The sequence below is a fragment of the Gavia stellata genome, chromosome 20 (assembly GCF_030936135.1).
Source record: "Gavia stellata isolate bGavSte3 chromosome 20, bGavSte3.hap2, whole genome shotgun sequence".
Classification (NCBI taxonomy): Eukaryota; Metazoa; Chordata; class Aves; order Gaviiformes; family Gaviidae; genus Gavia; species Gavia stellata.
Genome location: NC_082613.1, coordinates 17,740,548 through 17,768,364, shown reverse-complemented (window position 1 = coordinate 17,768,364; position 27,817 = coordinate 17,740,548). Strand labels below are relative to the sequence as shown.

The window sequence follows — 27,817 nt, the reverse complement described above, 5'->3', positions numbered from 1 at the left end:
CCAGCACCCCTTCCCTCTGCTGCCCACACCGCTGCCAGGCTCAGCACACTGTGCCGGGACTCTCCTTGCTCAAGGGCAGGCTCTTGCTGTGTTTACCGCTTTATCCCACACAGGCGCTGCTCTCCGTTACAGGCATGCACCTGCTGACGGCTGTTGCACGCACTAAGACTCTTTGCTGTACAAAGTTCCCCACACCATCAATAAAAGCTTCTGGCTGAACCACTGCAGAAGTCACTGGCACCGGCATTTCTGCTTTTCAGAGGTGAGACCAAGGAACATAAGGACTCTGTGGCTCCAGCTCTTCCAGATCTGTTTTCATCCCTGTCTGTGATCGCCAGGGCACTGGGGTCACAGCACACTTCTCCCTTCTCACTAGTTTTTAAGAATGCAGAAAAACTCAGATTGAGAGCGACCGTCAGTTCACATCATCTGCATAGACATGGCATTAACACTCACAAGACACCCCTGCATGAGCCTATACCCTGTGGGGGACTCAGTGGTCTCCAGAAAGACATCCAAGCTGCATTTGAAGAGGATGGAGACCAAGCATTCACCTCACCTTTTGGCCACGCACACCTGTAGTTCATTATGTCACAGCTAAAATAATTGCAACTAAATTCTTTTTTCATTTCAGTTGCAGCTTCAGCTCCCAGCCGCCAGCTCTCACCTGCCCTTCTCCAGTGCTGGAGTCTTCCTCCCAGTGAAAGCGCCCAGAGGTGGCAGCTGAGCTACTGCACAGGTCAGAAGGAATTAAGTCCCAGGTGAGAGCCTGGTCAGCCTCACCTGGCTGCACGGTGAGAGAGCGTCAGGCTCAGGGAGGAAGCAAGACAGAGGCCAGCACTGATGCAGGCAGAGAGGACCTTCCTCTAGGACAGGCAGCTCCTGCCGACACCAACACCCAAGCAAGAGCAACTTGGGATACCCCACGGTGCTGGAATTTCTCCTTGCCATCTGCTCAGTCCAGCCCTGATCTGCACCCAAAGACGATTTCATCTTCCCCGTCTCGTGCTGCTGCCCGGCCAGCGCGGCTCACACCACCACTCCCCGCTTTCGCTGCAGCAAATCCCCTGCAGACCGTGCCGGGGGCTGCTGCCGCGCAGCAGCGGGAGCGTGTCCTGAGTTTTATGTCCACTCTGACACACGAGTCCCAAACCAGAAGCTCTGCAGACATGAACAAGTTCAACAGTGTTTCTCTCTAACCACAGCTTCCTGGTGGAGCAGCTCTGTTTTAAAAGACTGAAGTTTTAGCTTTGCTTGGGGTGCAAGTGATAGAGTAACAGTTGAAAATGAAGCAACACAAGGAAATTGCCCCATGCCCAGAGGCTCCTGAGAAAGTCCTGGCCTCCGGAGGCCTGAGAAGAAAAAAACCTCAGCGACCACCACTGACAAAACGATCTACAGGAGCACAGCTCCCCGCCTGCTCCAAGCCTGCAGGCGCTGGGGGACCCCGGGGCAGCGCAGCAGTCGCAGCCCACAGGTAGGCCCTGATAAAGTCCTGGGCACTATCCCCTCGGCTCCTGAACTACAAAACAACGAGAGAGGTGACATGGTGGCGATGGTTGCTCCCAGCACGTTTACCAGACCTGCCTGGAGGAGGGAGGTACCTAGAGGCTCAGAGCCCTCTGGACCACAATACAGAGAGCCCCACCACAGTGGCAACATCTCTGTATTGGGTTTGCGTGGCAGCGCTTTGGTAGCAGGGGGGGCTACAGGGGTGGCTTCTGTGAGAAGCTGCTAGAAACTTCCCCTGTGTCTGATAGAGCCAATGCCAGCCGGCTCCAAGAGGGACCTGCCGCTGGCTAAGGCCGAGCTAATCAGCAGCAGTGGTAGCTCCTCTGTGATAAGATATTTAAGAAGGGGGTTAAAAACTGCGAAACGGTAGCCAGGGAAGAGAGGAGTGAGAATACGTGAGAGAAACAACTCTGCAGACACCAAGGTCAGGGAAGAAGGAGGGGAGGAGGTGCTCCAGGCGCCGGAGCAGAGATTCCTCTGCAGCCTGTGGTGAAGACCATGGTGAGGCAGGCTGTGCCCTGCACCCATGGAGGTCCACGGTGGAGCAGATATCCACCCGCAGCCCCTGGAGGACCCCACGCCGGAGCAGGTGAATGCCCGAAGGAGGCTGTGACCCTGTGGGTAGCCCACGCTGGAGCAGGCTCCTGGCAGGACCTATGGACAGGAGCCCACGCTGGAGCAGGTTTGCTGCAGGACTTGTGACCCCGCGGGGGACCCACGCCGGAGCAGTCTGTTCCTGAAGGACTGCAGCCCGTGGAAAGGACCCACGCTGGAGCAGTTTGTGAAGAACTGCAGTCCGTGGGAAGGACCCACGTTGGAGAAGTTTGTGGAGAACTGTCTCCCGTGGGAGGGACCCCACGCTGGAGCAGGGGAAGAGTGTGAGGAGGAAGGAGCGGCAGAAACAACCTGTGATGAACTGACCGCAACACCATTCCCCATCCCCCTGTGCCGCTCGGGGGGAAGAGCGGCCTTTTCCTCATATGTTCTCTCTCCTGTCCAGCTGAGGAAGGGGAGTGAGTGAGCAGCTGTGTGGTGATTAGTCCGGCTGGGACTAAACCACGACAATCTCGTAGATATTTCCAATGGGGTATCAGGACCTTGATTTGCCCAGGAACAGGCCAGCATGATGGTTATACTATACTGGCCGTAGCTTTTGGCTAAGTCCTAAGGCGCGTCTAGGTGGGGGATGGGATGCTAGCAATGGGAAGCCTGGACCCTCCACTGAGCCAATCTTGCCCTCAACTCAGGGTCTTCCCAGGGCTTCCCTTTCCCTGCTGCTCACTCTCTCATGTGCCAGCAGCATGCAGCAACCCCTTCCCCTCCCGCACTGTGCCTGATGATGCCTGGGTCTTCTGGCTTTTGCCATCGGTCAGAAAACAAAGGCATTTGGCTCAAATAAGTTTTGTGTTGGATGCTGCACTCAGCAGCCAGCACTCACCCCGGCTTTGTGAATGTTTGGAACCACTCATCATGCTTTTGGCCTCTGAACATCCCACGTCAGCAGATCCCACAGCTTAACTGTGAACAAGTGAGGAAACCATCCTGCCACCCCCAAGAACTTCGTTTAATTTTGTTTTGCATTTAGTTTGATGCTTATCTGGTTAAAAGGTTCTGTCCTCTTTTTACCGCATGGTGTGAGCCCGGTACGAGGTACAGCCTTCCCACACGAACCTCTCCCCCTCTGCTCTTGTCCCCACCGACGCCTGTCACCCAGCCACTGCAACCCAGCACAAGCACAAGCCTCTACCAAATTTTTGCTTTGAGTGTTTTGCAAACACCCAAAGACGCTCGCACCACTCTCCACTCACAGCGACAAATGATACGGTGATGCCTGAACCGGGGTGCAGATCCTGCAGGACCACGATAGGGATGGCCCCCCAACCCCTCGGGGTGCACCCCCACAGCCCCCTGCCCCTGCTCACCTCCTCCAGGCTGTTGGCAGTGGCCTTGCAGCGGCCCATGTGGCTGGCAAAGGCAGAGGTGGTGGGCGAGCTGAGGTCCTCCTGTGCCTGCCGCACGAAGTCACACACGGAGATGAGGGCCGCCATGGTGCCGTGGCGAGGTGGCGCCAGGAAGGGGAACTGCCGGCGGGAGCTGCGGTCGCGCTGGGGCTGGGGCGCAGGGCTGGGGTCACGCTGCTGCCAGCAGCAAGGGCAGGAGGGAGCCCCTCACCTTGCACACCCACACCCCAAGCAGACACACACACCCCCCCAGAGTGCAGGCACTGCCACGCACCCGGCCACCCAGGCACACAGCAGCACGACTGCAAATCCTGCAATTATAAGCTGAAATATTTCAAGGAAGGCTGAGGCAGACATACTTTGAGTCACAGGGAGCCCCAGCTTTGTGGTGCGGTGGAAAATGTAGCTGAGCACGGCTGCAAGAGCCAAGGAGCTGCCTGGGGATGGGCGCTGGGCGTGCTGGAGTGCACTGAGCTTGCTGGCATGGACTGGTCACTGCTGGGGTGCACCAGGTGTGCTGGGATGCACCGGTCACTGCTGGGGTGCATCGGGCACCGTTTGCGAAGGCAACATCCCACGCGACAGGCCCTGCAGAAAGCTGGGGGTGATGCAGCACTGGGAGCAGCACTGTCACACCCCAGGGCCCCGCTCTAGCCCCATGCAGGTGCTACATGACCTGAGCCCTTTGCAGGCTGTTTCACTCCACCTGCAGCCCAAGGGTCCCCTGGGGGGAGAAAGGGCTCCCCCTTTGCCATTCTGGGGCCCCCACCCAGGAGCTGTACTCCAGCTACGCTGGGGGAGCCCCATGTCTGCCCCACACCTGCACCTGGCTTCGGGTACAGCCAGAGTCCTCACCTGCTCCTTACCTGCCTGCCTGGCTCTGCCCAGCTAGTTTTCTCCCCAAAACTTACTCCATTCCTGCGCCATTCAAGAGACAATCAGGCAGCCATCTTCACTACAAAACCCCATTGTCAGTTAATTTCTTTGGAAAGGCAACGGTCCCTCTGAGCATCATCTCCTGCACCAGGATGAGACCCCTCAGAAGGAATCTGTCCTGTCAAAACTCAGGGTGAAACACCTCCACTTGAGATCAGATCATGTCAGGGCTTCTCCGTACAGAAGACAGGAACCGTGGTGCACCAGAGACCACGCTGAGAACAAGTCTCATTTAATTTACATCAGCCCAACACCACAATACAGATTCATGCTGACGACGCCACGGCGATGTCCCAGCGCTGTACTATCCGGGAGGAAGGGCAATGGGGCATCAGCAAGGACTGCCTGCAGCAGGCTGGCCCCCGACTCCAGAAAGCAGGTACAAAACACCAGCAGCATCAGAGAGCGCAGCCAAGGAGCTTTTATTCCTGTGGAAATGAGGAGCCAAAATGAAGTTTGAAGCAAGCCTGAACCCAACCCAGCACATGCAGGAAAAGCTGTTAAGCAACTTGTAAGGAGTGACAATCAGAAAGTCCGTGTCCCGGGGAATGCTACCACATCCAGAGCAGACTCCAACTCCAAGAGCTGTTCCCGTGCTCTTTGGCATGGCAGGTAGCTCACGGCTACCTTGGGTCTCTCATCCTTCTCCCTGGGGAGAATGATTCAAAGGTCTTCCAGGTCCTACCTCCACCAGGACTCTACACCAGACCTCCCTTTCCCCCCGTACAATGTGTTTTGAGCTCTTCAGGCAAAGGCCTGGGAAGTGCCAAGTGCTGTCAAGCCAGGGCATGGACGGATCTGTATGTCCCTATCTCTGCCAGAATCACTTTCAATGGCAAGAGCTGGTTTCAGCTGCCATGTCTGTGGGCACAGCCCCAGCAGACCCCGTTTTCCCACCCTCCCACCCCACTCCCACAAAGAATTTTTTCCCACAGCTGTAACTGTCCTTCAAGAAGTTTGCCTTATTTAGTAGGTTGGTTACTTGGTTTCATAGCATCTCATGGGTAGTTAGCATGCAACATGACTCCCCAAAGAGAGGCCACTTCTTCAGGTCTCTCACTCTGAAGGTTGCCTCTGCACCTGCAGGATTTCCTTAAACTTTCTGGTCTAGTCTCGATTCCTGCAATAATCACCCCTGTCTTTGAGTAGTCCTGTGCTGGAGAGCATTTATCCATTGATGATTTTCTCGCTGATGTATCCAGGCATGGTATAGATCAACAGAACCAGGAAGATGGTCAACACAGCGACAATGAACAGCACAATTATGTATTTCTTGTATCGCTTCCAGATAAAGAACACAAAGGTCTTCATGGGATTCACAAACCAGTTGAAAGAAGTTTTTGGCCGGCTGGAACAGGAAAGGAAAAACAGATAAGCATAGGCTCAACCCACAGAGCAGCACATTGTTCCCTCTGCTTTGGTGCCCTGTCACCCTCATGGGTAGCCAGCTCTTCCTCCTGCTTCCAGACAGGATCACCCGAGGGGCTCCAACAACTACAGTGCTTGTGAAAGCACTGGAGACAACAGGACCTGAGCCTCAGAACAGGCCCCGCAGAACTGTTCTGCACCCACATGGCTAACGGGTGCGTTCACATGGCTAAACCAGAGCTGCCCTTTTTGTACAAGCAATGTTATGGCATAGCTGCCTTGAGTACCGCACTGAGATCAGCCCTGGCCCAGATGCTGCAGCCACAAGTCCTGCTGGACCCACTCGAGCCCTGGCAGCCCCAGTCCTGCAGACCCCATCATCCAGGGCCTCATTGATGGCTCTCAGCTTCCTGACAAGCAGGTGCTCCCTGTCCCCATGCAAACAGCTGCTGAAAATGTGGCACTGTCCATCCATGTTAGAGGTGGTAACACAGATACTCACTTGGGCTTTTCCAGGGGTTCAGGCTCTTTTCGGCCCAAACCAACCGGACTTTTCTCAGCCTCCTCCACAGTCAGCAGCTGGAACTCTGCTTCCACCTTACCCTGGAGGGGGAACACATCTGAGCCACAGTCGCACGCGTTGCTTCGCAGACCAGCCTGCTGACCACATGCCCTGCCAGGACTGGGTATTTTCTCGCAGCTCCACTTACAGATGCTCAGGGCAATTAGCTTTTCTCTCCAGGCATTAGCTACGGAGCCTCTCACTTTGCAGCCAGTGGAAACTTGGCCTGGCCAGAAACAAACTGTTTTGCAGACCAGGCAACTGTATTGTAATGCTCTCCCCAGCTATCCGGATTTGTCTGCAACCTCCCACACTGGCACTGAGCAAAACTCACCCTTGGGGACAATGATCCACTAGCAGGGCCATCAGCAGCAAGTCTGCCCTGGGACAGGTGGCACCTGCCTGTCCGTGGTAAGCAGAGACCCTAGGACAAGCTTTTGCTGCCGTCCTGTCTGGTTGATGGGGAGCCATGTGCCCCTTGCTTTGCTCCCCTCACTGAGCACTGCTCTATGGGAAGCTCAGAGGAAGACACCAAGTTGGACACTCCCTGCATGCCACCGCAGCTGGCACTTCTGGGTAGATAACTGCTGGATTTGCAGCAGACAGGATAAGTCTCCAGGACCCTGCACAAAGTCTTGGGCAGACGGGACATTGCTGCCTCTGTAGGTTATGTGCATGCAGAACAGTTTGCCATGTCAAGGCAGAGGCAAAACACTGTCTCTCTGCTTACCTGTGCCAGCACCCTGCCTTACCGTCAGGAGGTACTTGTTCCCAATGGGGTCTGTGAACTCCACATCCTCTGGATTGACTGAGCTGCTCCACTTCTTTTTCTTCTTCTTCTGCTTCTCCTCCCTCTCCTCTCTCTCCTCATCTTCCTGATCTTTGAGTTTGATGAAGGGCCACCAACCCCTCATGCGCTTGTTTCGGAAGATGGAGAAGCGAGGTGTTGCATTCTCCTTGGCCATCTTGATGGTGCAATGCTCTGAGCTCTTGGCTGCCCGCACCATGTCATGCAGCTTCAGCTCGATGGAGCCTGCAGGCACAGTGAAGAGGAGAGTTCATGGTGAAATCCTGAGGTCAGCCCCACACACCACTGGCTTTCTGTCTCAGCCACGCTCCCATCACCACGAGTAGGTCTCAGCTGCTATAATCATCTAGCAGAGTCCTGCACATTTACAGGTGGAGAACCTGAAGCTCAGCATAAGAAAGGACCAGCCCAAGAGTTAGAGACTAAGAAGCTGAAGCCACAGGTCTTGTCTCATCTCTGATGTGGCCGGTTTGGTTTGTGTGTGGTACAGTGGGTTATTTTCACTCCTTTACCATGTCCCACCCTGCTCTCCTCACATCTCCAAGCTTCTCTTCCCCTCTGATTCCTGCAAATGTCAATAAAAAAAATTATAAAATCTGGGAAACTCTTTAAAGGTTTCAAGTCTGTCTTACATCTGAAACAGCCTCGGTTAATTTCCCTGCTTGGCCTTGTGCCCCTGTCCTCCTTGGAAGGAGCTCCTGTCCCACTTTGGCACTGAGCCTTTGCAACTAATCAGTCTTACAATGTACTCATCTGTATTGGCAAAAGCATAGCCAGCAACCGAGGGATGTGGGTGTTCTCCTCTGCTCAGCTCTGGTGAGACTACATCTGGATACAGTGTCCAGTTTTGGGCCCCCAACACAAGAAAGGTGTCAACTAACTAGAGAGAGTCCAATAGCTGAGATGGTCAAGGCTAGAGCATGTGCCATAGCAGGATGGGTTGAGAGACCCATGCATGCTCAGCCCAGAGAAGACAGCTCAAGGGAGAGATCTTACTGCATCTCTCACAGCCTAAAGGAAGCTACAGAAGAGATGGAGCTAGACTCTACTCAGAAGTGCATGATGAAAGCACGTAAGGCAACGGACACAAGCTGCTGCAAGTAAAAAAATTTGAGAATTGTGAGAATGGTGCAGCCAGGAAAAGGGGCCCAGAAAGGTGCTGGGATCTCCATCCTTGGAGATACTCAAAACTCAACCAGACGAGGCCCTGAGCAACCTGACCTACATTGTATCTAGCCCTGCTTGGAGCAGGAGGTTGCAATGAAGACTGCAGAATCCCCTTCCTGCCTAGAAGTTCCTGAGATTGTACATGCCAGGAATCGTTGGGATTGCTGTCTAACACTTTCTTCAGTGCCTGAGTAGCATGGCTGAACCAATCACCACTGGAAGTGCCTCATGGAGGTAAAGCCCTTTAAATACACCATGGAAGGTTGATGAATAGAGTTTTTTGCTGCCCAAGAGACAGCAGGACGAAGGGGCTGCTTTTTAATGAGGAGGCCAAAGTTTGAAGAAGGGAGGGACAACTGAACGGAGTGCTACAAACTTGAGGATGGCAGCAGAAGCAGGAGAGAAGCAGCAGCATTTGTGCTAGCATAGTGTGGGCAGAATCACCACCAGCCCAGCTTCATCACCAGGCCCCACTGCATGCCCAGCTCAGCAGGTCTGGTTACGGAGAAGTACGAGAGCAGCCGGGGAGCTCCGAGTCCCCAGCAATGGGATGCCGCAACTCAAGTGCAAATGGTCTCACAAAGGTTGCCAATCCCTGTGCCCACAATGTAAGCTCCTGGGAAAGCTGCCCTTTGGCCAAGTCTTTGGGATCTGCAGATCTAAGTGAGAGCAGGGAAAATGAGCAAGTTCATCAGAAAGGCTGTGAGGAAGCAGAACCTGGAAGTCCTGTGGCATGACAGGCCCTGAAAAAGGACACCAAGGCCCTGGGACAAGCATAAAAGCTCAACATGGAGGTGCGTATCTCCAGGCCCTGCCTACAGCTCCCATGTGAAAAACCAGCCCAGGTGACTGCTGAGCTGAAGAGCTTGATCTGATGCTTCAGGTGTCCCTTCTCAGAGAGCTGGGCCTCAGGGGAAACGCTGTAATACTCCAGCAAGCTGAGGGACAGGTCACCCCACTTCCAGCAGGTCACACCATACCTAGAAAGTCATTAGCTGAAATCCTGTCATAATCCCAGACCTGGAGGACCAGAACAGCTGGTTCCCGAAACTCTGATTCCTCCACGGAGAAGAGGGAGTCCTTCTTCTTGTAGGTGATCTCCTTCTCAGTCGGGAGATAGTTGAAGCGGAAGATGAATCGCCAGTTGAAATTGCCCTCCCCGGTCAAGGAGTTAAAGTGAACATCTGTCTCCTGCTTGTCGTGGTCAAGACCCTTTATCCAGCTGCAGGAGAAACTTCGTTATCTCCTACCCCCTGTCAGCCAGCCCCAAAGGCAGAGCAGAAGGATGGAGGGGCTGAAACCCATGGGGTAGCCGGAAAGAAAGACTCAAAGAGCCAAACCGGACCAACACCTGACCAACATCTTTGGGGGTACAGCAGTCCATGCAGGGGACTGGAGTGGGGCACCTCATGCTGAGGCATGAAGGAGCAGAGGTTCAGAGGAAGCAGTGAGGGTGTGGGGCAGGGCAGGGAGCAGGACAGCCAGGCTCTGGCCTCCCTCTGGCTCCCATCAGACCTTTTCACATAGATGTCGCTGGAAGGCTCTCCCGTTATTGGGTTGACATCATCAAGGATCACGTCGTCCGTGTTCCAGATAATCACACGCAACTCGTAGCTGTGGGAAGGACACAGGGGTGAGACACATGTTCTCGCCCCCAGTGCCTGGGAGGGCAGGTCAAGCTCACACCGGCAGAGCAGCAGGACTTGAACCCTCCTAGCACTGTGGTCCCCTGCCAGGGCTCCTCTGGCCAAGCACAGCCCAGCAGTCTCGCTGCCATGCACAAACCCCTTCCTGGGGGGCTACAACCCCACAAGACAAACACCCACAGTCAAAACAGGCAGCTTTTGCAAAGCAAATCCCTGGTGCATGGGAAACCCACCCAGCACCACTTAGCCATAGGAGCACAGAAAAGCTTAGGCAGGAAGGGACCTCTGCAGTCTCTGCTCCAACCTCTTGCTCTAACTTCATAGTAGATCAGATTGCTGAGGGCCTTGTCTGCATGAGTTTTGAATATCTCCAAGGATGGATATCCCAGCACCTCTCTGGGTCACTCCATTCCTATCCCAGGGTAGCTTCACTCTCATTAGGAAAATATTTTCCCTATATCCTGTTGGAGTTTCCCTTGCTGCAGTTCATGTCTATTAGCTCTTGTCTTTTCACGTGCACCTCTGAGAAGAATCTGGACCCTCCATCTCAATAGCCCCATTAGATCACTTAAAAGAGCAGATCTCCAACTTCACTTCTCCAGGCACCCAGAGGACATCTGTCCATTAGTCAAAATAGAGCTAGATGACTAGCTCTGACCTGGGTTTCTATCACCTGCATGTCCAGCCTTAGAGAGATTAACCCTGCCCTCCACAAACACTTGCGCAGCTGAAGCGCTTATGCCCCGTGCTGATATACCCAAGAGACCATCCCATGGCCAGAGCTGAAGCAGAGAGGAGGGCTGCATGCCAGGCTAGCACAGACCGTCAGCCTGCGCAGGACTCCGTGGCACATCCCGCCAGGCATGGCGAGGGACAGTGACCCTTCACGCAGGCTCCCCAGCCCCAGCCCCGTTCCCATGGGTGCTACCTGACAGGCAGTCGTGGCTTGATATTGACAGGTGGTGGTGCGGGGACATCGTTTGGAAACATGTCAATCCACATGTGCAAGGAGCCCTGATGAGAGAAGACAGCAGAGATTTCAAAAGACAGACCACCCTCCAGCTCTTCAAGGGCTTGGTCCTGCAAGGAAAGCTCTCACCAGAAAGCCACTGCTTGGCTCTCTCCATCCCCAGCACTTCAGACTGACGTGTGACTGGATTTTAGATAGGGAAAAAATTAAAACTACCAAAAATTGCTTATTTCCCTCCCCACCCTGCTTCCAAGAAAAAACATTTCAGCTGAACTGTTTCTTTCAAACCAAGGCAAACGTGTCCCTCTGTCTTAACAAGAAGCATACGATGATGCAACACTTCAGCATAACTAAGAAAACTGAAAAGTGATGGGTCTGACCCTTTCCTTCCCACATGCGTTTCCAATGCCGACCAGAGCCAGAGCGATTGCAGAGCTCTGCTTTGTTACAGACCTCTGGTACCCGAGGGAGCAGGAGATGTTCAGTGCAAGACATTGGAATGGTTGAGCTCAGATCACTGCATTGCATAAAACTGAGGAGGAATGTTCCTCCTCCAGCCAGCAGTTACGTCATGCCCCCAGGGAGAAGCCAAGGGGGCAGAACGGGGCTCTTGCAGGGAAGCGAAGCAGCAGTGATAGGGGACAAAGCAGAGGAAGAGGCAGGGATAGGCAAGGACACTACCACCCACCGTGGTGCATGGTGGCAGGGCTCAGAAGGCAGAGCAGGTCCCTTGCCACACATACAGCATCCTCATCAGAGCAATGCTACGTGGCCTGAGGAGACAGGAAGGACTCTGGGCCACCAGCATTGTGACCACAACATCAATGGACAGAGGTCCCTTGAGGAAAGGGTGTTCAGAAGCACCATGAGAGGTCAGAGGGTGGATCTGAGCAAAGGACACCCAAGGCCAACAGTCCTCACTTCATAGCAGGGCCAGCCATCCACAGACACAGCTCCAGCCGCCCACCCAGGCAGAGGCAACAGATGGGATCCATGCCATGACAAGGAGACAAAAGGACAACAGGGGACCAGCCAGGGGACTGGGAATCAGCTGCCCCAAAGGTCCTTCCCCAGAGCAATGTGTTTCCCTGGGCAAGGAAACACATCTCACCTGCACAAGCCCAGGGTTCTCCGGGTTGTACAAGGACCGGATCTCCACATGCTCTGGTACCAGCTTGTACCCGTATCCTGGCATCTCTTCCCAGTGCTGCAGGACGTACAAAGCCTTATGTTCATCATCCACTGACCAGTTCTCATCTGCCACTCCTCTCTTGTTCCTCACAGAGGCCTCTGCAGCAGGACACAGCCAGGTAGAAGATGAAGGCATCTGGCTGGCAAGAGCCACGTCAGGACGTTAGTCACAGGCACAAGTAAGGGAAGATGATGGACTGGGCAAACAAGCACCTCCCCAGAAAAATAAAATGGGGAGAAGCAGGAGGGCAAGGATGAAGGGAATGAGTTCAAGATGTTGCAGTGATGAGGAAAACTGTAGGCAGGAAGACAAACAAGCTAAGAGAAATAAGAGGAAAAGGGCAAAAAAGAATTTACTATGGCCCTGGGAAAAGGATCCAGGGGACACCGAGGAGGATGTGACCCTCTGGGGCAGTTTAAGTCCCCATGTCTCTCTGGTAGTGCCAACAGATCCATGGATGAGAGGTTTTGCCCTAGAAGTGCTCCAGGAAAGCACCACTTAACACTTGGCAGTGACATGCAGCTGTGTTCTCCATTAATCAACAGTCTGCGTGATTAATTGACTCATTTGGCACAGTGAAGCCAAACGACAGTTCAAGGCCAAATCCTGCTGGTGGGGAGAAAAGCAGGAACCAACAGGTGAGGACACAATGACCCACCGACCCCTGGGTTTATGGAGAGCATCTGCCCTTTCGAGATCAGTCTGAGACCGAAGCCATCCCAAGCAGTCCCTGAGCACAGCAGAGGTTCACAGGGCACCAACTGCAGCCACGTTTGAACCAGAGCCAGTTCTCAGCGGAACACCAGCAGAGCACCTCGTTTCTCCCTTCCCAGCTACCCAGTGACCTGAGAAAAGGGGAGGAGGACTTTCGGAGGCTCCTTGATCTCTCCTGAGCAGGATTTCTTTCCCCTTCATGACATAAGCCATAGAGGCCAGCAGAAAGCTGAGGAACAGCAGCACTGAAATGAGCAGAAGGTAAAGTTGGCCGTACACATAGGTTCCCCCTCTCTGGGAAGGTTGGGCACAGGGATCATCCTTCCTACAGCTACGTAGCATCGCCTTGCAGGACCCAGCCATTCACAAGCGGGCCACATCTGCTCCATCCTTTCCTCCAGGCTGGATTCGATTGCACAGCTGTTGGCCACTGGAGGGAATGGGCACAGCAGGAACAGGCCTGTGCTCAGGGAAGTTCTCCATCACTGCTGGTGGAGGGCATGAAAGGTTGCTGTGTTCTGGGACATCTGTGGCCCTCGCTCAGGGTTTGTAACGCCAGTGAGGAGGAAGGAAAAACAGCAAAGGAGAAGCAGAACCTGCCCACAAGGAGGAACTCAACAATAGTGAGGAGCATGGGGAGTCACCCAAGGCACCCAAAGCCACCAGAAGCAGAGAGCATCCCTGAAGGACAAAGCCAGTGAAAAACAGGAAAGGAGACTGAAAAAGCCTCCCCCCCCCAAAAAAAAAAAAAAACAAAAACAAAAACACCCCCACAAGAAAAAGGATGCCAGTATCTTGCTGATGGTGGTCACAAGCAGATGGAGGTACAGCTTTGTGCCAGTGTCAGCCACCAGAATAAGCTACACCTTCTCTGGCTGCCCAAGCCATCAAACCCCTGCGCACATCACTGCCGTGCAAGCGGGTTTACTTTGCTCCACCCGCTGCCTGGGAAGCCACTTTGGGACCTAATGGCCTGGATCACATCTTTACCCAGTGTGACGCCATCATCCACCGAAACCAGGCCACTGAGCACCGAGGATGCTCCCTGCGGTGACGCAGAAAGCTGGGCGACGCTGGGCACAGAGTGGGGGCAGCCAGCCTGGACACTTCAGGGAAGAGCACAGGCAGCTGTTTAAGGGAGCAGTCATTGTTCTCCAAGATCTCTGTACCTTCGGGAAAAGCCTCTGGAGGGATCTTGAATATTTTGTTGTCCACTTTAACCTCCTCCCGTCTGTACTCTGCTGCAGGGAGCGAGTTTTTCTTGCATAAACTATCCAAGATCTGCGTGGGCTTGAAAGCATCTCGCCACATGTTGTAGCCGTTTCTGCATGGAAGGGACAACATCAAGAACATCTTCAGCTTAGACACCACAGGTTTTTTTCCTAGGCTGTGAAACGCACTGTCTTCCCTACAGCACAGGCTATGCCACCAGATCCCTGCTCAGATTTTCACTGGGAAAACGACAGGTACACAGAAGCTTAATGAATGAGAAGCTTAACAAGCTCTCCTCCCCCAGAACAAGCCAGGCTTGCACCCCACAGAACCATTAGCTTCAGAGCAGCAACAGGAGCAATTCCAGCTGCAGCTCCTAAATGGGAGAGAGCTTTTAGCAGCGCTGGGGACTCAGCTCCATGCCCACAGCTAATTCTCCAATAGCAGGGTAGGAAAAGAGAAGTTTACAGAACACTGGCCAAAGACACCAGCGAATCCGTGTCTTGAAAGGAAAACAGATGTCATGGGTCTTGGTGCTCACAGAATTAGCTACTGCCAGAGAAACGGACCTACTTTTCAGAAAGAGGTCAAAATCACACCAATATCAAGTGAGCTCTTTTCTCACAGAACACCAATATGAAAGCATTAAAGAATTTTTTGCTACTATATGCAAAATATATTAGTCTGCAGTAGGAATTAGAGCTATCACAGGAAGCTGGTCAGAGTCAAAAAGAGATGGGAGTCATCCATGTAACTTGCAGTCAATCTGTGGGGCACCTGTTCAAAGGATACTGTGGATGCAAGCTCCGTCCTGCAAAACTGGAGGTGCTCTGTTACTCACCCAAACGCTAGGCGAGAAGAATGTGTCTCATGGCCCTAACGTGTCACACCAGTACCTACATGTCGTACTGAGAAGCCACGCCACAGTTGGCCCTGTGCTTGCTGTAGAATCGATTCTCCAAGTCAATCTTGGTCTCCCCAATCAGGTCATCAGATCCAACCAAATCATGGTCGAATATTGCCACAGTGAGTTCTGATTCCATGGGAAAGGAGACTGTCAGCTCCACAACTCTGGACAGAAGCAGCCAGGGAGAGTGCAATTACCAAAGAGGATGGAAATGAAACATGTGCTCTGCTTTGATCACCCTACACATTTAAGAACTGTATTTGACAACTCAAAGACCCCTGATAGAGTTTGGTTCTCCATAAGTTCAGCATGTACAGTTTTCAGTGCATGCAGTTTTCAGTGTGCATGTTCAAACAAAGGAGTTACTTTTCCAGGAGTGCATGGCCTTGGATAGAGGTCCTGGAGCTAGGGAAAAAGCTCTCCAATGCTCTGTTGCTGCTTGGCTTGCTACTTGGTCTGTTAAATCAAGCCCTTGGGAGTGCTCCTCTCCTAACCCAAAACACTTATAGCTCCTGTGTCAGCCAGAGGCAAGAGATGCACCTGGGACCTTTGTGTTACAGCACAAGATTCTCCAGCAGAAAGGAACAGAAGACCACACATGCAGGGCCACAGCCTGAGCCACAGATTTGCACTATTCCTGTTAAACCTGCTAGATGAAAACTTCCTGCATACTCTCCAAACACAGGATTGAGCTGCTTTGGGATGTATCGCTCCTTTGTGTCCTTCTGCTCCTGCCCCACAGTCACCACCACGTAGGGGTCTGCCTTGCCATTGGGGTCTGCTGGAGACAGGTTTGTAGCCTGGAATACACAAGAGGTACTGCCATACATCAGCTGCAGAGAGCAACCTGCACAGGGAACATCGCACAGGCCTGAGACAACCCAAGCCCACTGGTCAGGTCCCTCCAGCAGCTGCCCCGGCAGTGAAACAAGCACTTGTTCCCACGCAAATCCCCACTCAACAAGCCACCAATGTCTCCAGCTGTCGGCCCACTTACTTGCTCACTGTCTCAAGGCAGATGAGAGGAGCAGAGAAATGCCCATCTAGATTTTTAGCATCTCCTGAAGCTACAAAGCATGGAAGACTCCCCATGGACAAGATGCAGCTGGCTTCCACTGGGCTGGCAGAGCCTTCAAGCCATCATCAAGCTTTTCATAAGTGCCACTGCTCATATTTACTGAGCAGAGAATGGCAGGAGGTCCACAGGGAGGAACAGACCTCCAAGCGTTACTGCCACCACCACCACTTACCTTAACGATGTAAACTCTTACAAGAACCTTGATGGGTCTGTTCCTTGGAACACCCTGGGAGACCTTGGGCTCCGTGCCAGCTTCCTCAGTGGGGTAGACATAGAAGGAGCCCTGCAGAAAAGACATTGCAAGTTACAACTAGATAGCAAAGAGAATATCTCCGATGGGATTGGAGCCACCAAGACCAGCTTCACCTGCCAACTGGAAAATCAGTGCCATTGCCCCATGCAGACCACAGACACCCTGTGCCCATGGGGACAGTCCTTTCCAAAGGCACTGTCATGTCCGCATGGCCCAGCCAGTCCCTGTTTGCAAGTTAGGCTGCAGGCTGTCAGACCACTGCCAATGCCAGAAGATCTGAACATCTCCAGGCACTTTGGACTGCCAAAGGCAGGGGGCACCGAAGGTTTTCTAGGGACCTTCTTAAATCAGCTTCTGTAGTTGATATTTCAGAGTCTTCAAGAGCTCCTGGGTGGGAGAATGATGCCTCTTTTACAGAAGTTTTACTAATTTTAAAACCAGTGAAGCTCACTAATTCTTATTTGCATACTGAACATACCCTGAGGCCCCAACCAGAATAAGAGTCCTTTATGCTTCATGCTTTCTCCTTGCAAGAGTTAAAAAAAATCTAAATCAGGTGCATTTATCGACTAACAAAGCACCACAGTACACAATTGCTTCAACAGGCGCCAACAGTCCCCTGGCCATGCCGCACCGTGGCCTCACATCACCTTGCAGACACATGCACTCTCCAAGGCTCTGCTGGTGTTGGCATGCTCTCAAATACAGGTTGTCCTAAGGATTTTCTTCCATATGCAGCACAAATGTCATTCAAATGATACAGTACCTTGTACTTCCCCACAAAATGTTCATCCTCGTTTCCATCTTCATCCTCATTTGCTTTGCCACGATGAAGGGGGAAAATACACAGCCAGTCTTCAAAATTGTCAAATTCATTTTCCAGCTCAGAGTTGTAGATCTGAAATAAGTAGAAAGTAATTTTGGGCCTTTTCCTGCCATCTTAAAGGGGAGGAGCGTCAGAAAGACCATCCTTTCCCTGCTTCAATCATTTCACCTGGTCCTACCTTACTCCTGTGCACACACATCCCAGCTTGGCTCCAAGGTCTCACTAGCTGTTTCAAAGCCCAGCAATGATGGGGGCCCAACACACACTGCAGGATTTCCTCCCAGTCTAACCTCCACTGCAGGGAGGTGAGGAGGACAAGAACAAAGGGCTGGGGTTGAAAGAGACCAGATCTGTCACCCCAATAATCACCTGAAGGGTGGCGATGAGCTTCCTCTTGGGTCGAGCAGGTTCAGCTTCAATTTCTGCCTCATCTTCTCCTTCCATGTCAATGGAGGATGCATTTAAATTCCCCCCATCTAGAAATGGCAATAGGAGATTAGCAAATGCTCTGATCTCTCCCATCATCTCAAGTGTCTGCCCATGAAATGACCCCAGCAACAGCTTTCGCTTTCACCCAGCGCTTTGACCTGTGTCGGGGTAACTGGAGCTATCGTTGCCTGTAACAGGTGTCCTTACAGCACCTCAGGTTTCCCAGCAAGGCATGGCTGGGCAGGGCAGGGGGACAAAAATTGGCGCAGACGTGCCTGCCTGCATGGCTACTGTTTAGGAAGGAAGTGAGCAGAGACCAAATGGAGGAAGGTGGCTGGACCAGCCTGCAGGCGCTGTCAAGGAAGGCACAAATGAGAGCTAACATTCTTCTTTGGACAGATGCTTATTTGATGGACTACTGTTTTGGGTGGATGTCTAGCTGAAGCATCACTACCACTTTGGGCACAGGCAGCTGTGCATGGAGAGAGCATAGCTAGACCTTTCTCTGGGGCACCCAGAGAGGGTGCGTCCTTGCCCCATTTCCCAAAGACTCCAGATCCCTTGAGCACTAATGGCATGCAGGTACCCTCCAGCCCTCTCCTTAAATAGGATTTACATCATTTCTATACTTACTGTCTCACCTCCCCAGGTCATTGCTAGGCGAGTCACTGCTTACATCTCCACAAACCTGAGCCTACAGCTGTAACACTGTTCTCAGATCATCTGTTTATTATAACTGTCTTTCTGTTACCTCGTAGTGAATCCTGTACCCCAGGTGAGTACCCCATGTGCACAGAGTGATGTCCAGCTCCTGGACAGTTTTGCCTCTCCACCATCTTCTCTCTCCATCCCACCTTTGCTTCCTGCTCTCACGCTGACAATCCCATGATGCTTGCAGCTGATTTTTTTGCAGTTTTTGGCTCACTCAGGAAAGCTCTTGCTTCAACACAATTTTCCAAACTTTTCTGAGGCAAGTTTGGCGTTTTCAATTTGAAATAATCTTTGTTACCTTTGCCAATGTTTCCAGTCTCTCTGCTCCCTTTTGCATTGCTTTTGCTGAATGTGGCAAAGCCATTGCCTGCTCAGATCCCATTCCCACAAGCCCAGCACCCTCCGGGATGGCGTAAATCCTGGCTCTCCCCACAGAAGAGCTGGGTATTGCTAGAGGACTCACCTGCATCATTCAGGTCATCATTCTCAGCATCTTCCTCATCACTGCGTGTCTGAAACACACATAAACAGTCACCCCACACCCCTGACAGCAAAGGCTTCTCCATCCAAGCATAGGACACTGTCAAAGCTTTCCTGCCAGCGGGGTCAGTAATACCTAGCCCGAGATCATTTATCATTAACATCATTGCAGGAGGGTATCCAACAAGTGCCTTAATGACCTTTTCTTCTCCCCAGATCTTCCTGCTGGCTTTTTTGATTGGGATTTAAGGGACACAGGGCAAGGAAAGAAATTTGAGGCAGACCTGCTCCCATAGCACATCCTGAGAAGACAGCCAGGACAGAGAGTAAGCAGCATGAAAGCCCCTGCATTGCAGACAAAATCAGCAATGTCACATTTTCAGGAGTGCCTCAGCAAAAGGCCGGCTGCATTCTCAAAACCACTTGGGCACCTAGCCTCAGGGATGTTTTAACATCCATCGCCTGCTGAAATCAGTCCACCTGGTGGATGCTTGATACCTGGCTACCTTAAGTGTGCTTGACACACAAAAGCCCGTATCTTCCTGCACACCCACGCCAGGAGGGCTCCTATGACACTCAGTGCTGTTGAAAACATCTTCCTCAAGCCAGTGCAGTCACTCTTCCCCTCTGCCGGCAGCTGTCACAAAAGATTACCTGCTTATACAGCTCCTTCAGGGACTCATAGTACTTGGACCACCAATCCAGTTCTTCCAGCTCCGGTTTTTCCTGTTCATATTCATCCTCCTTCTTTACAAGCTTATTGATAGGAATTTTCTTCAAAGGAGCCTTAAAAGAACGGAGAAAAGGGTTCAGAGGGAGAAAACGACTGCCCAGGACACCCATGCACCCTATTCTAGTGCCCTGGGAGCCTCTAGCAGAGGCTCAGCTTTCAGGCAGAGCACAGGAGGTGCAAAGCTACCTGTAGCCAGCAGTTTTCAAGGCACAAGGCAACACAGCTCTCCTCCCTGTGCCAGAGCCCAGACACGCAGCAGTGCCATTGAACAGGCAGGGGAGAGGAGTGTTTGGGTCCAGAGCAAAAACTGGTGGTTGAAACCTGACTCCGAACTTTCTTTTTTGTTTGTAACCTTCAGTTTGGCTTTCCAAACCTCAAAATTTGCTGGGCCCAACACATCACTCACCTTCACAAGACTCAGGGGGTGAGTGCTGGGACCTGGGTCACCAGCTGCCAGGCCAATGTTTACCACAGTTTGAGAGGGAAGACGCTGGGATGAGACTTTCCGAGCTGAGATGAAGAGAAAGAGCTTAATGTTTCCATGCATTTATTCCTGCCCACTGCTTTCTACTCTTTGGCCAGTTGTTATGCCACAGGAAAACCCTCCCTGTTAACCCCACTACAGTGTGATTGCTTTTAAAGCTTTTGATAGGAGACCCTGCAAAAATATTATTGGAAATCAAAGTACAGTTCTGAGACTGGCCACAATCATCAACATGCTTGTTGCTGGCTCCCAGGAATTCAGATTTATGAGATACACCTTCCCTACTCGGAAATGACCACAGATCAATCAATCCTTTGCTTCTTCCCCTTTGCGCCGTATTTATTTACACATTTCCAGATCAGGACTTCCGGCTGCTGTTATCACAGAGCTATTTAGTGAATCCATTACCCAATGAACAGACCTTGACCCAACAATGTGAAAGAAGCATAAACCTTTCAGTCCTTGGTCCTAGTGGACCAGCTCCCTAAAGCTTGATGGAGGTCTCACTGGGGACAGCACTCAAGCCCGGCTACACAGAGCGTTGAAATAGGTGAATACAGTAGTCATTCCCAGGCTAAACATCTCAGATTCTAGACACAAAATTTCCACAGGGATAAGTTACTGTCTAGGGATAAGTTACTGTCTAGTATCTAGCCCCAGTTAAATGTCCGGCTGGACTAAGACGTCTTCACGAGCCATTCTCCCTCCTCTAGTTTCTACAAATGTAAGGCAAACAGTGCCTGGGAAAGAGACCCCAAGGAGATGCCACATCCACAGATGAACAGTCCTGCCGGTGTGGCGGGGAGGCAAATGTTAAGCTAACCTTGGAGAAAACCATCTGTAAATTGCCCTTTGCCATCCCCAAAGAGGGATGCCAGCCCTTACACAGCACTCCATCACTTGGCTGCTGCTGCTTCCCGAACACCAGTCTGGAGCCAAGTGCTACAGACCAGGATCACAACCTGCCTCCAACCCTACGCTGTGCTTTTGCTGGGCATCTTATGGGTTCCAGGAGAGGACTTTACCGCCTGGCTAGGAGGGAGTGGAAGGGCCAGGGATCTCTGCCACTGGCAGAACCTGCTTGCTGCCTCCACGGGAACCTCGCCAAGCAGCTCACCTTTGGGCACCTCTTCTGGTTCCTCCTCTGGCTCTCTGGGAGAGAATTTCATCACGTCGGACACAATGTGGGTACCCACCAGCACAGTGTGCCCAAACGCCCGCTTTTCCACCACAAAGATGCTGAGGGGAGGGTGCAGGTAGACTTGCTCTGGGAGGTCCTGCAAAAGAAACATGCACGGCATTTGCAGGAGCAAAGGCGATACCCATGGCAGCCCCACCACACGCAAGGATGTCTGGTGGCACCTTGCAGCTCCGCCCAAAAACCAAAGCCTTGCAGTGAAAGGCGATGGCTGAGACTGCTCTTGGTGGGCAATTTCACAAAGGTTTTGATCTGCAGCTGAACCATGTGGCCACGGGAGAGCAAAACCCCAGGGGCAGCTCCCCTCCTGTTACCTTGCCCCATGCAGACAGGCAGTGCATGGGTGCAGGATGGCCACAGTGCACCCTGGCATGGCAGGACCCCTCTTCCCACTCACCACGTCCATGTATTTGACCAGCTCAGTGAAGTTGGGGTTCTCCTTGTAGGCCACGATCACCTCCGACTCCACCTTCTTGCCAGCACATTCAATGATCACCTGGGGTTGATCCACCTCAAACAAGTTCACCCGCTTCAGGTCCCGCAGGCCCCAGAACAGGATCTGAAGCACAACACAAAGCCGCTGGGCTGCTTGAGACATACCAGGCATGGCACGGCCACACAGCCTGCAACCCTGCCTGGTGCTGCCACCCCCCTCACCCCGCAGGACACAGACCCCAAGAGAGGCATGAGGCCACTCTCCCAACCCAGCCACCCAACAGCTCTGCCTGCTAAACTGCTGAGATGGTTTCTCCCTCATGTCAAGCACCTCCATTTCTGGCATCTGCTCAGGCCTCAAAGGCACATTTGAGCTCCAAACCTGACTCCCTCCCCAAGCCCTGCCCTCTGCACAGACCAGCTGTGCTGGCCGCTTGGGGCAGCCCGGTGGGGGGGCAGCCCAGTAGAAGGCAGCGCACCTCTATGCGAAACTCCTTCAACACTGGGCGGATGCCCTCAGGGATGATGAATCGTCCAGCGTGGGGGTCTCCCAGGTAGTCAGGATCCTTGGGCTCCACGTCCTCAGGCACTGACGGCTGAAAAGGTGGAACCAGGGCACACCAAGCGATGAAAGCCATTTTAACTCCATGCCATGCCCTCCCTCCCTCCCCTCTTGATCTGTGCTCACAGGCTCTGTCCCTGCAGCCTCCCTTCAGTTGAAAGCTAGATATGGCTTTCAACAGGGAATCCTCTGGTGGGCCCCATGCAACCAGCTCTTCACCCACACAGCCCTCCCCAAATTGCTGGCAACCACGTGCAGCTTCCTACAAGCCTGTTACCTCCAAATAGCCACTGTAATCCAGCTCAATCAGCTCAAAAGTGGCAATGAGCTCTCCTGCTGCTTTGGTGCCTTTGTAGAAATCGAAGAACTGCAGGGCAGGTTTGGTGTACGGTTCATCGACCAGCTTCACCTGCGGAACGGCAAAGGCCTGGCCGAGGAACTCGGGGGAGCCCTGCGGGAAAGGGGAGAATGGGTCAAAGCATGCCCATGTTATCTCACCACCTCAGAAAAAAGACCACCACTAACTCCAGCCAACCTGAGACAGCACAAGACCACTCTTCCAGCCTTGCCAGCCTCTGCTTTGATTTCCTCTGCTCCATCCAGAGCTAGGAGGAGATGAGACAGGCCTGCAGCAGCTCTTCTTAACTCCCAAGTCCATCTCCATGCAGAACTGGGCAAACGGCCTGGGACCATGCACCAGAGGACATCAAAGCTAGATCAGGTTCCTTAGAGTCTTCTCCAGCCCGGGTCTGAATGTCTCCAAGGATGGAGATCCCACAAGCTCTCTGAGCTCCAGGCCCAGCATTTGAACTCCCTCTGGGTGAAAATTGCTTTCTTATATCAAGTTGGATTTTTTTCTTGTTCCAACTTGTGTCTGTTGCCTGTCATCCTGTTCCTGGGTACCTCCAAGAGAAGTCTGACTCCACCTTTTCTACCCTCTCCCATCAGGCAGCTACAGGCAGCAATAAGACACTGCCTTTGCCTTACCTTCTCCAGGCTGAATATACCCAGCTCTCCACCTCTCCTCACTCCATCCTGTGCTCCAACCCCAGCCATCTTGGTGGCCTCCTCTGGACTCACTCCAGTATGTCAGTGCCTGTCTTTTACTGGGACCCAGGAAAGCTGCTGAGCTACACAGGAGAATCCAGTGCGAGTTACGCCATTCCCCTTATGATAACAAAGAGGCCCCGGGAGAGGAGTGCGACTTCAAAGTACTAATGAAGAGAGAAACGGGAGGACTGAGGAGGGATGGAAGATGACACCTGGGGGACAGAGGGGAACGAACAGCCCTAAGAGCTACATCATCTCCCCCTGGCTACAAGCCCTCTGCAACGTGAGCCTGGCGAGGAAGCAGGGCAGGCAGCTGGGAGAGGCACACCGCTTCTCCAGAGAGAAGAGATCCCAGATCCACCGCGCACTCGTCAGGCCCTGGCTCAGGGCACCTCTGAGCCATCTGCACGCTGCAGCCAGCAGCTTCACCCCAGCTCATAGCAGACATCTGCAGAAAGTCTCAACCTCAGCCACAGCCCCCAGGTCTCACTGCCACCAGTGGACCAGGATCAAGCTGAGTCATGGAAACCAAACACAGATGTGGCTCCTAAGTGCCAGCTTGCAGCACCCACACAGAGCTCCTCTGCCTTCCCTGTCCTGGAAATGACAGCAGGAGGGCAGCAAGGCCATACTTACAAATTTATTGTGGCTGAAAAGGTTGATTATAATGATGGGGGTCTCTGTTTTCAACTCTTCTTTTTTCCCATCAATAATGAGCTGGTCAAACAGAAGTAGCTCGTTCCACATGGGGCTCAGTGTCTCCTCCAGAATCTGCAGACAGAGGCAGGAGGCCTGAGCCTACCACAGCCAGTGGAAACAAACCACGTGCGCTTTGTAAAGAGAGTGAGGAAGCGTGGGCTGATCCCCTCTCCCACACAGCCACACACAGCTGGCGTCTGGCAGGAAGGGAGATGGCAAAAGCATGACATCAGCACTTGAGGCCAACTAGCACATGCCAATCAACCTTTGAGACCATGCTCAATGATACATATGTTTTGTCAACTGTTCCCTGAATATAGTCAGACCTCCCAGAGCACACAAATACCTCGTGCCTGGAGTTAGAAAATTTCCAGGAGGATTGCCACAGCACTGGCCTTCAACATGTCAGCGAGGACATGACGATTTTTCTCTCCCCGAGTCCCCAGCAAGGCAGAGGCAAGAGTTTAAGTGGTCTCACCCTGGTGGTCTGGCAATAAGTCGAAAACACCACTCTTGCAAATGGACCTGAAAGGCCATTGTCATCTGCAGGGAGGATCCCTCGAGCCTGATACAGATGGGCTCGGAGCTGGAAATAGCTGAAATCTGGTAAGAAAAAGAGAAGAGAGGTTCCAGTTCCCCAATCCAGCCCTGCAAGAGGCCAAAAAATGCATGAAGAGGACCAGCCAGGTAGGAGTGGGCACATCCTGCAAGGAATGGGTACCACTTCTAGGGGCATTCACTGTGGTTCTCAGAAGGCCAGCACATTTCAAAAGGTTTGGCCAAGCAAGACAAGCTCAGCGAGCTCCCCAGACACCTCTGGGAAGGACATGACATGTGAAATGTGCAGTAATCTGCTGTAAGCATCTGCAGTGGGAGACCACCACCAGGCCTCAGCAAAGGGGCAGACCTCATGCCCATTGCCAGTTTGGCAGCACATTCAGTGCCTACAAAGCACCCGTCCTGCCTGCTACTCCAGCTGTGAGTGTGCAAACACGTCCCCATGAGAGCAAACTGGAGCTGCCTGTCCCAGTCATGCATTGGAGATGATGTGGAGATGATAGACCAGGTCTTACTCCTCGGACACTGACCCTGGGGCAGGATCTCTCACCTCTCTGCTCTCCATCTCACAGTTAAGCCATGGAAAAGCGGCATCTGCGCTCACCATCCCTGCTGAGCCGGCTGGGAGGACTGTACGCCGAGAACTGGGCTATCTCCTGACCACTCTCAGAGAGGTACTTGAACTCCTCAGGCAGCTCTGCCAAACAGTTCTTCGCATATTTGGTTACCCCAAGCCACATGTAGATTTCCAGTTTGGCGAAGATCTCACCAGTGTGTAAGTGAGGGAACTGAAAGGACAGGAGGTTTAGCAAGTTTCCCATCTCAGCCATGGCTCCATCAGACCAAGATGATCACCATCAGCCAGTGACCGACCGAAGAGCACAGGAGACAGAGCGCCACATTGGCAGAGGCAAAGGCAGTGGTGGAGCAAGAGCTGTGTTTCCTTGTGAACTCCAGGATTTCAGGAAGGAGGGCTGGAAGCAAGGAGGGGGGAGTAGCATGAAGCAAGCAAGAGCACACTGTTTTGGTATAAAACCTACCTTCATAAAGACAGTCTGGATCTTGGCACAGTCCTTGCCTTTCTCCTCTTCGACTACCGAGTAGAGGATGTTCTGTGCAGGAACTTTTGCATATGCCACACGCCTGTTGTTGCTGAGCATCCAGATGAGGACATCAGGGAGGGTGCACTGGGGCTGGAGGGAGGAAAGATAGGAACAGCACATATCTTGTCCACCCTTCACTGACACGGTGAAAGCTTCATCTCCTCGCAGGAGGGACTGCTGGCTGCACGGCACTTTGGAGATCCAGAAGCACACAGATGGGCACACGCTTCTGGAAGTCTAAGCCCTGCAATATGGCTCTGCAGGTTTCTTGGAGAGATCTGTGATCTGCCTTGTTTTTCATTGCGAACACCAGCAGGATGCACTCAACCCCATGCCATGTTGGCAAGAGGGAGCCCCCACAAGACTGGAGAAGTGGTATTTTACCCCACACCTTTGACAGGAGCCTGAGTGCTGATCCATGGGAAGGAACCACATTAGCTGGCATCCCAGCAACATGAGTGCCCAGCGTAAAGCTGAGGTTTGGGCTGAGACCAGGAATTGCAATAAAGCAAATACACAGATGGAAGCAATGACTTCTTTTAAACTCTAACTTAAGTTCTCTTCCCCATCTCGGTTTCCCTGCCATTAGTGTTTGCACTTGTACTTGGTACTTGTACTTGCAATTTTTTGGTACACAAGTACCTGAAGCAATTTATTACTGATCCAAACCAAGACTGCCAGCCTCCAAGTAGGAACTAAAAAAGTGGCAAGTGTATGTGCAGGGCTGACTCTACAGAGACAGCAACATTCCCACCCAATCGCAGGGAGCAAAATGGGAAGACATTTCTCTCTGGCTGGGGGATGAGCTGCAGCCAGCCTGAGAGGCTGGAGCCTGAGGACAGCTTCTCCTCATGGTGATGCGAGGGGTGACATCTTGGTCATGCTAAAGTCTAGCCTCACATAGCTAGAGTGTGAAAATGATTTGACATCACCTAGTGAAAGACTTCTCCGAACTGCAACATCTGTCCACCTAACCCCAGCAAACATTGCATCCTGGTTTATACTACACAAGCGCACTGATTTTCCGGAGTTACTTAAAATAGAGCCAGTGAAACTCTGAAAATGGAGTCTATGCTGGGGATGACAGACCTTATTTCAATGCAAGTTTGAATTTGCAGAAAGCGTCCAGGGTCAGTCCCTGGTGGGAGCGCGGGCAGCACAGGCAAGGCTGTTTTCCCCCAGGCAGACCGTCCACAGTCCCGCTGCAGGCACGGCCTCAGGCTGGCCGGGTAGAGAGGGTTGGCAGGCCCAGGTGGCCTGGAGCTCACCCAGCTCTGCCTCCAACCCACTGCTGAGCTGCTCCGACCCCTGCTCTGTCACCAACAGCCCTGCAAAGCTCCCAAGCCTCATCCCTCATAACAGCCATGACATGAAATATGGTAAATTCCATCAGCAGGAACTTGGGACTTTACAAAGCAAGGAAAGACAGCAGAGGAGAAGCCCCAACCCAGGCTAGCGAGAGCCCCGGCAGCCAGCCCAGCGTCCCCTCCTTGCCCGTGACCTCTCCTGCTTGGAAATGGGGTGCCCTGGGAGCAGCTGTACCTCTGTAGCCATGAAGCGTAGCTTTGTCAGGACCCTCCTTGTCTCCTTAACCTTGTCCTTGACGTTGGCTCGAGTCAGCCGCCGCCTCACGCGGAGCCCCTGCTTTGCATACAGGATCTGAACAGAGAGTATGGCCATCACGCACCCAGCCGTGACCCAGGCATGCCACGCTGGCACACCTTGCGGGGGGCTCTGCGGGGAAGCAGCCGCGTGCTGATTGCATCCATCCTGCCCCATCGCACCCTGATCTCCACCACGGCTCACTCCCTAGCTGCTGAGAGCTATCCTCCATGAACCTGTCGCAAGCCATGTAGTGAAGGGTGCCAAGAGCTGGAGACTCCAGTAACTCATCAGCTCTGCTGACACCAGCCGGTAACAGAAGTCCATGAGCATCATTTGGGGCAGAAAAACGTGTAAGGATTAAACATTTCCGAAGCTGGTGGTCTAAGGCTCCATATAGTGCCTGGGGGAGGCTTCGCACAAGGAGCAACTTGGGGCCACAGAAGTATGGGAATACGAAGATGTAGGAAGCTGGAAGACGGGGCTGGGCTTTCATGTCCATTAGTTGATACTGTACACACCTGAGGAGAGACTTGGTGATGAACCAAAACTAATAATGAAATCCAGAAGGAATTCAGGGTGCAAATCCAGTATGGACAGACAAGGCCAGAAAACTCATCTCTTGGGCTGGTACTCTCTTTCAGAGAGTCTCAGACTCACC

The 27,817-nt window shown here is 52.7% G+C and overlaps 2 protein-coding genes across 2 annotated transcripts in view; both read right to left on the bottom strand.

The window, feature by feature from the left end:
• LOC104256151 (arf-GAP with SH3 domain, ANK repeat and PH domain-containing protein 2-like) overlaps nucleotides 1-3,560 on the bottom strand; it is a 28,480-nt gene extending 24,920 nt beyond the window's left edge. The window contains exon 1 of the mRNA XM_059827205.1: nucleotides 3,435-3,560. Within this exon, the coding sequence (XP_059683188.1) occupies nucleotides 3,435-3,560 (126 nt within the window). The remainder of the gene's footprint in view (nucleotides 1-3,434) is intronic.
• Nucleotides 3,561-5,576: 2,016 nt separating this feature from the next.
• LOC104254848 (fer-1-like protein 4) overlaps nucleotides 5,577-27,817 on the bottom strand; it is a 39,282-nt gene continuing 17,041 nt past the window's right edge. Inside the window, exons 21-45 of the mRNA XM_059827173.1 lie at nucleotides 27,097-27,213; nucleotides 25,492-25,644; nucleotides 25,056-25,239; nucleotides 24,372-24,496; nucleotides 23,831-23,965; nucleotides 22,422-22,595; nucleotides 22,062-22,178; nucleotides 21,545-21,706; nucleotides 21,067-21,226; nucleotides 19,872-19,975; nucleotides 19,387-19,518; nucleotides 18,716-18,764; nucleotides 17,482-17,588; nucleotides 17,053-17,184; nucleotides 16,206-16,316; nucleotides 15,628-15,755; nucleotides 14,949-15,119; nucleotides 14,006-14,160; nucleotides 12,042-12,220; nucleotides 10,889-10,974; nucleotides 9,830-9,928; nucleotides 9,295-9,536; nucleotides 7,092-7,372; nucleotides 6,280-6,380; nucleotides 5,577-5,757 (exon numbers count right to left, since the gene is read on the bottom strand). Of these exons, the coding sequence (XP_059683156.1) occupies nucleotides 5,577-5,757; nucleotides 6,280-6,380; nucleotides 7,092-7,372; nucleotides 9,295-9,536; nucleotides 9,830-9,928; nucleotides 10,889-10,974; nucleotides 12,042-12,220; nucleotides 14,006-14,160; nucleotides 14,949-15,119; nucleotides 15,628-15,755; nucleotides 16,206-16,316; nucleotides 17,053-17,184; nucleotides 17,482-17,588; nucleotides 18,716-18,764; nucleotides 19,387-19,518; nucleotides 19,872-19,975; nucleotides 21,067-21,226; nucleotides 21,545-21,706; nucleotides 22,062-22,178; nucleotides 22,422-22,595; nucleotides 23,831-23,965; nucleotides 24,372-24,496; nucleotides 25,056-25,239; nucleotides 25,492-25,644; nucleotides 27,097-27,213 (3,585 nt within the window). The remainder of the gene's footprint in view (nucleotides 5,758-6,279; nucleotides 6,381-7,091; nucleotides 7,373-9,294; nucleotides 9,537-9,829; nucleotides 9,929-10,888; nucleotides 10,975-12,041; nucleotides 12,221-14,005; nucleotides 14,161-14,948; nucleotides 15,120-15,627; nucleotides 15,756-16,205; nucleotides 16,317-17,052; nucleotides 17,185-17,481; nucleotides 17,589-18,715; nucleotides 18,765-19,386; nucleotides 19,519-19,871; nucleotides 19,976-21,066; nucleotides 21,227-21,544; nucleotides 21,707-22,061; nucleotides 22,179-22,421; nucleotides 22,596-23,830; nucleotides 23,966-24,371; nucleotides 24,497-25,055; nucleotides 25,240-25,491; nucleotides 25,645-27,096; nucleotides 27,214-27,817) is intronic.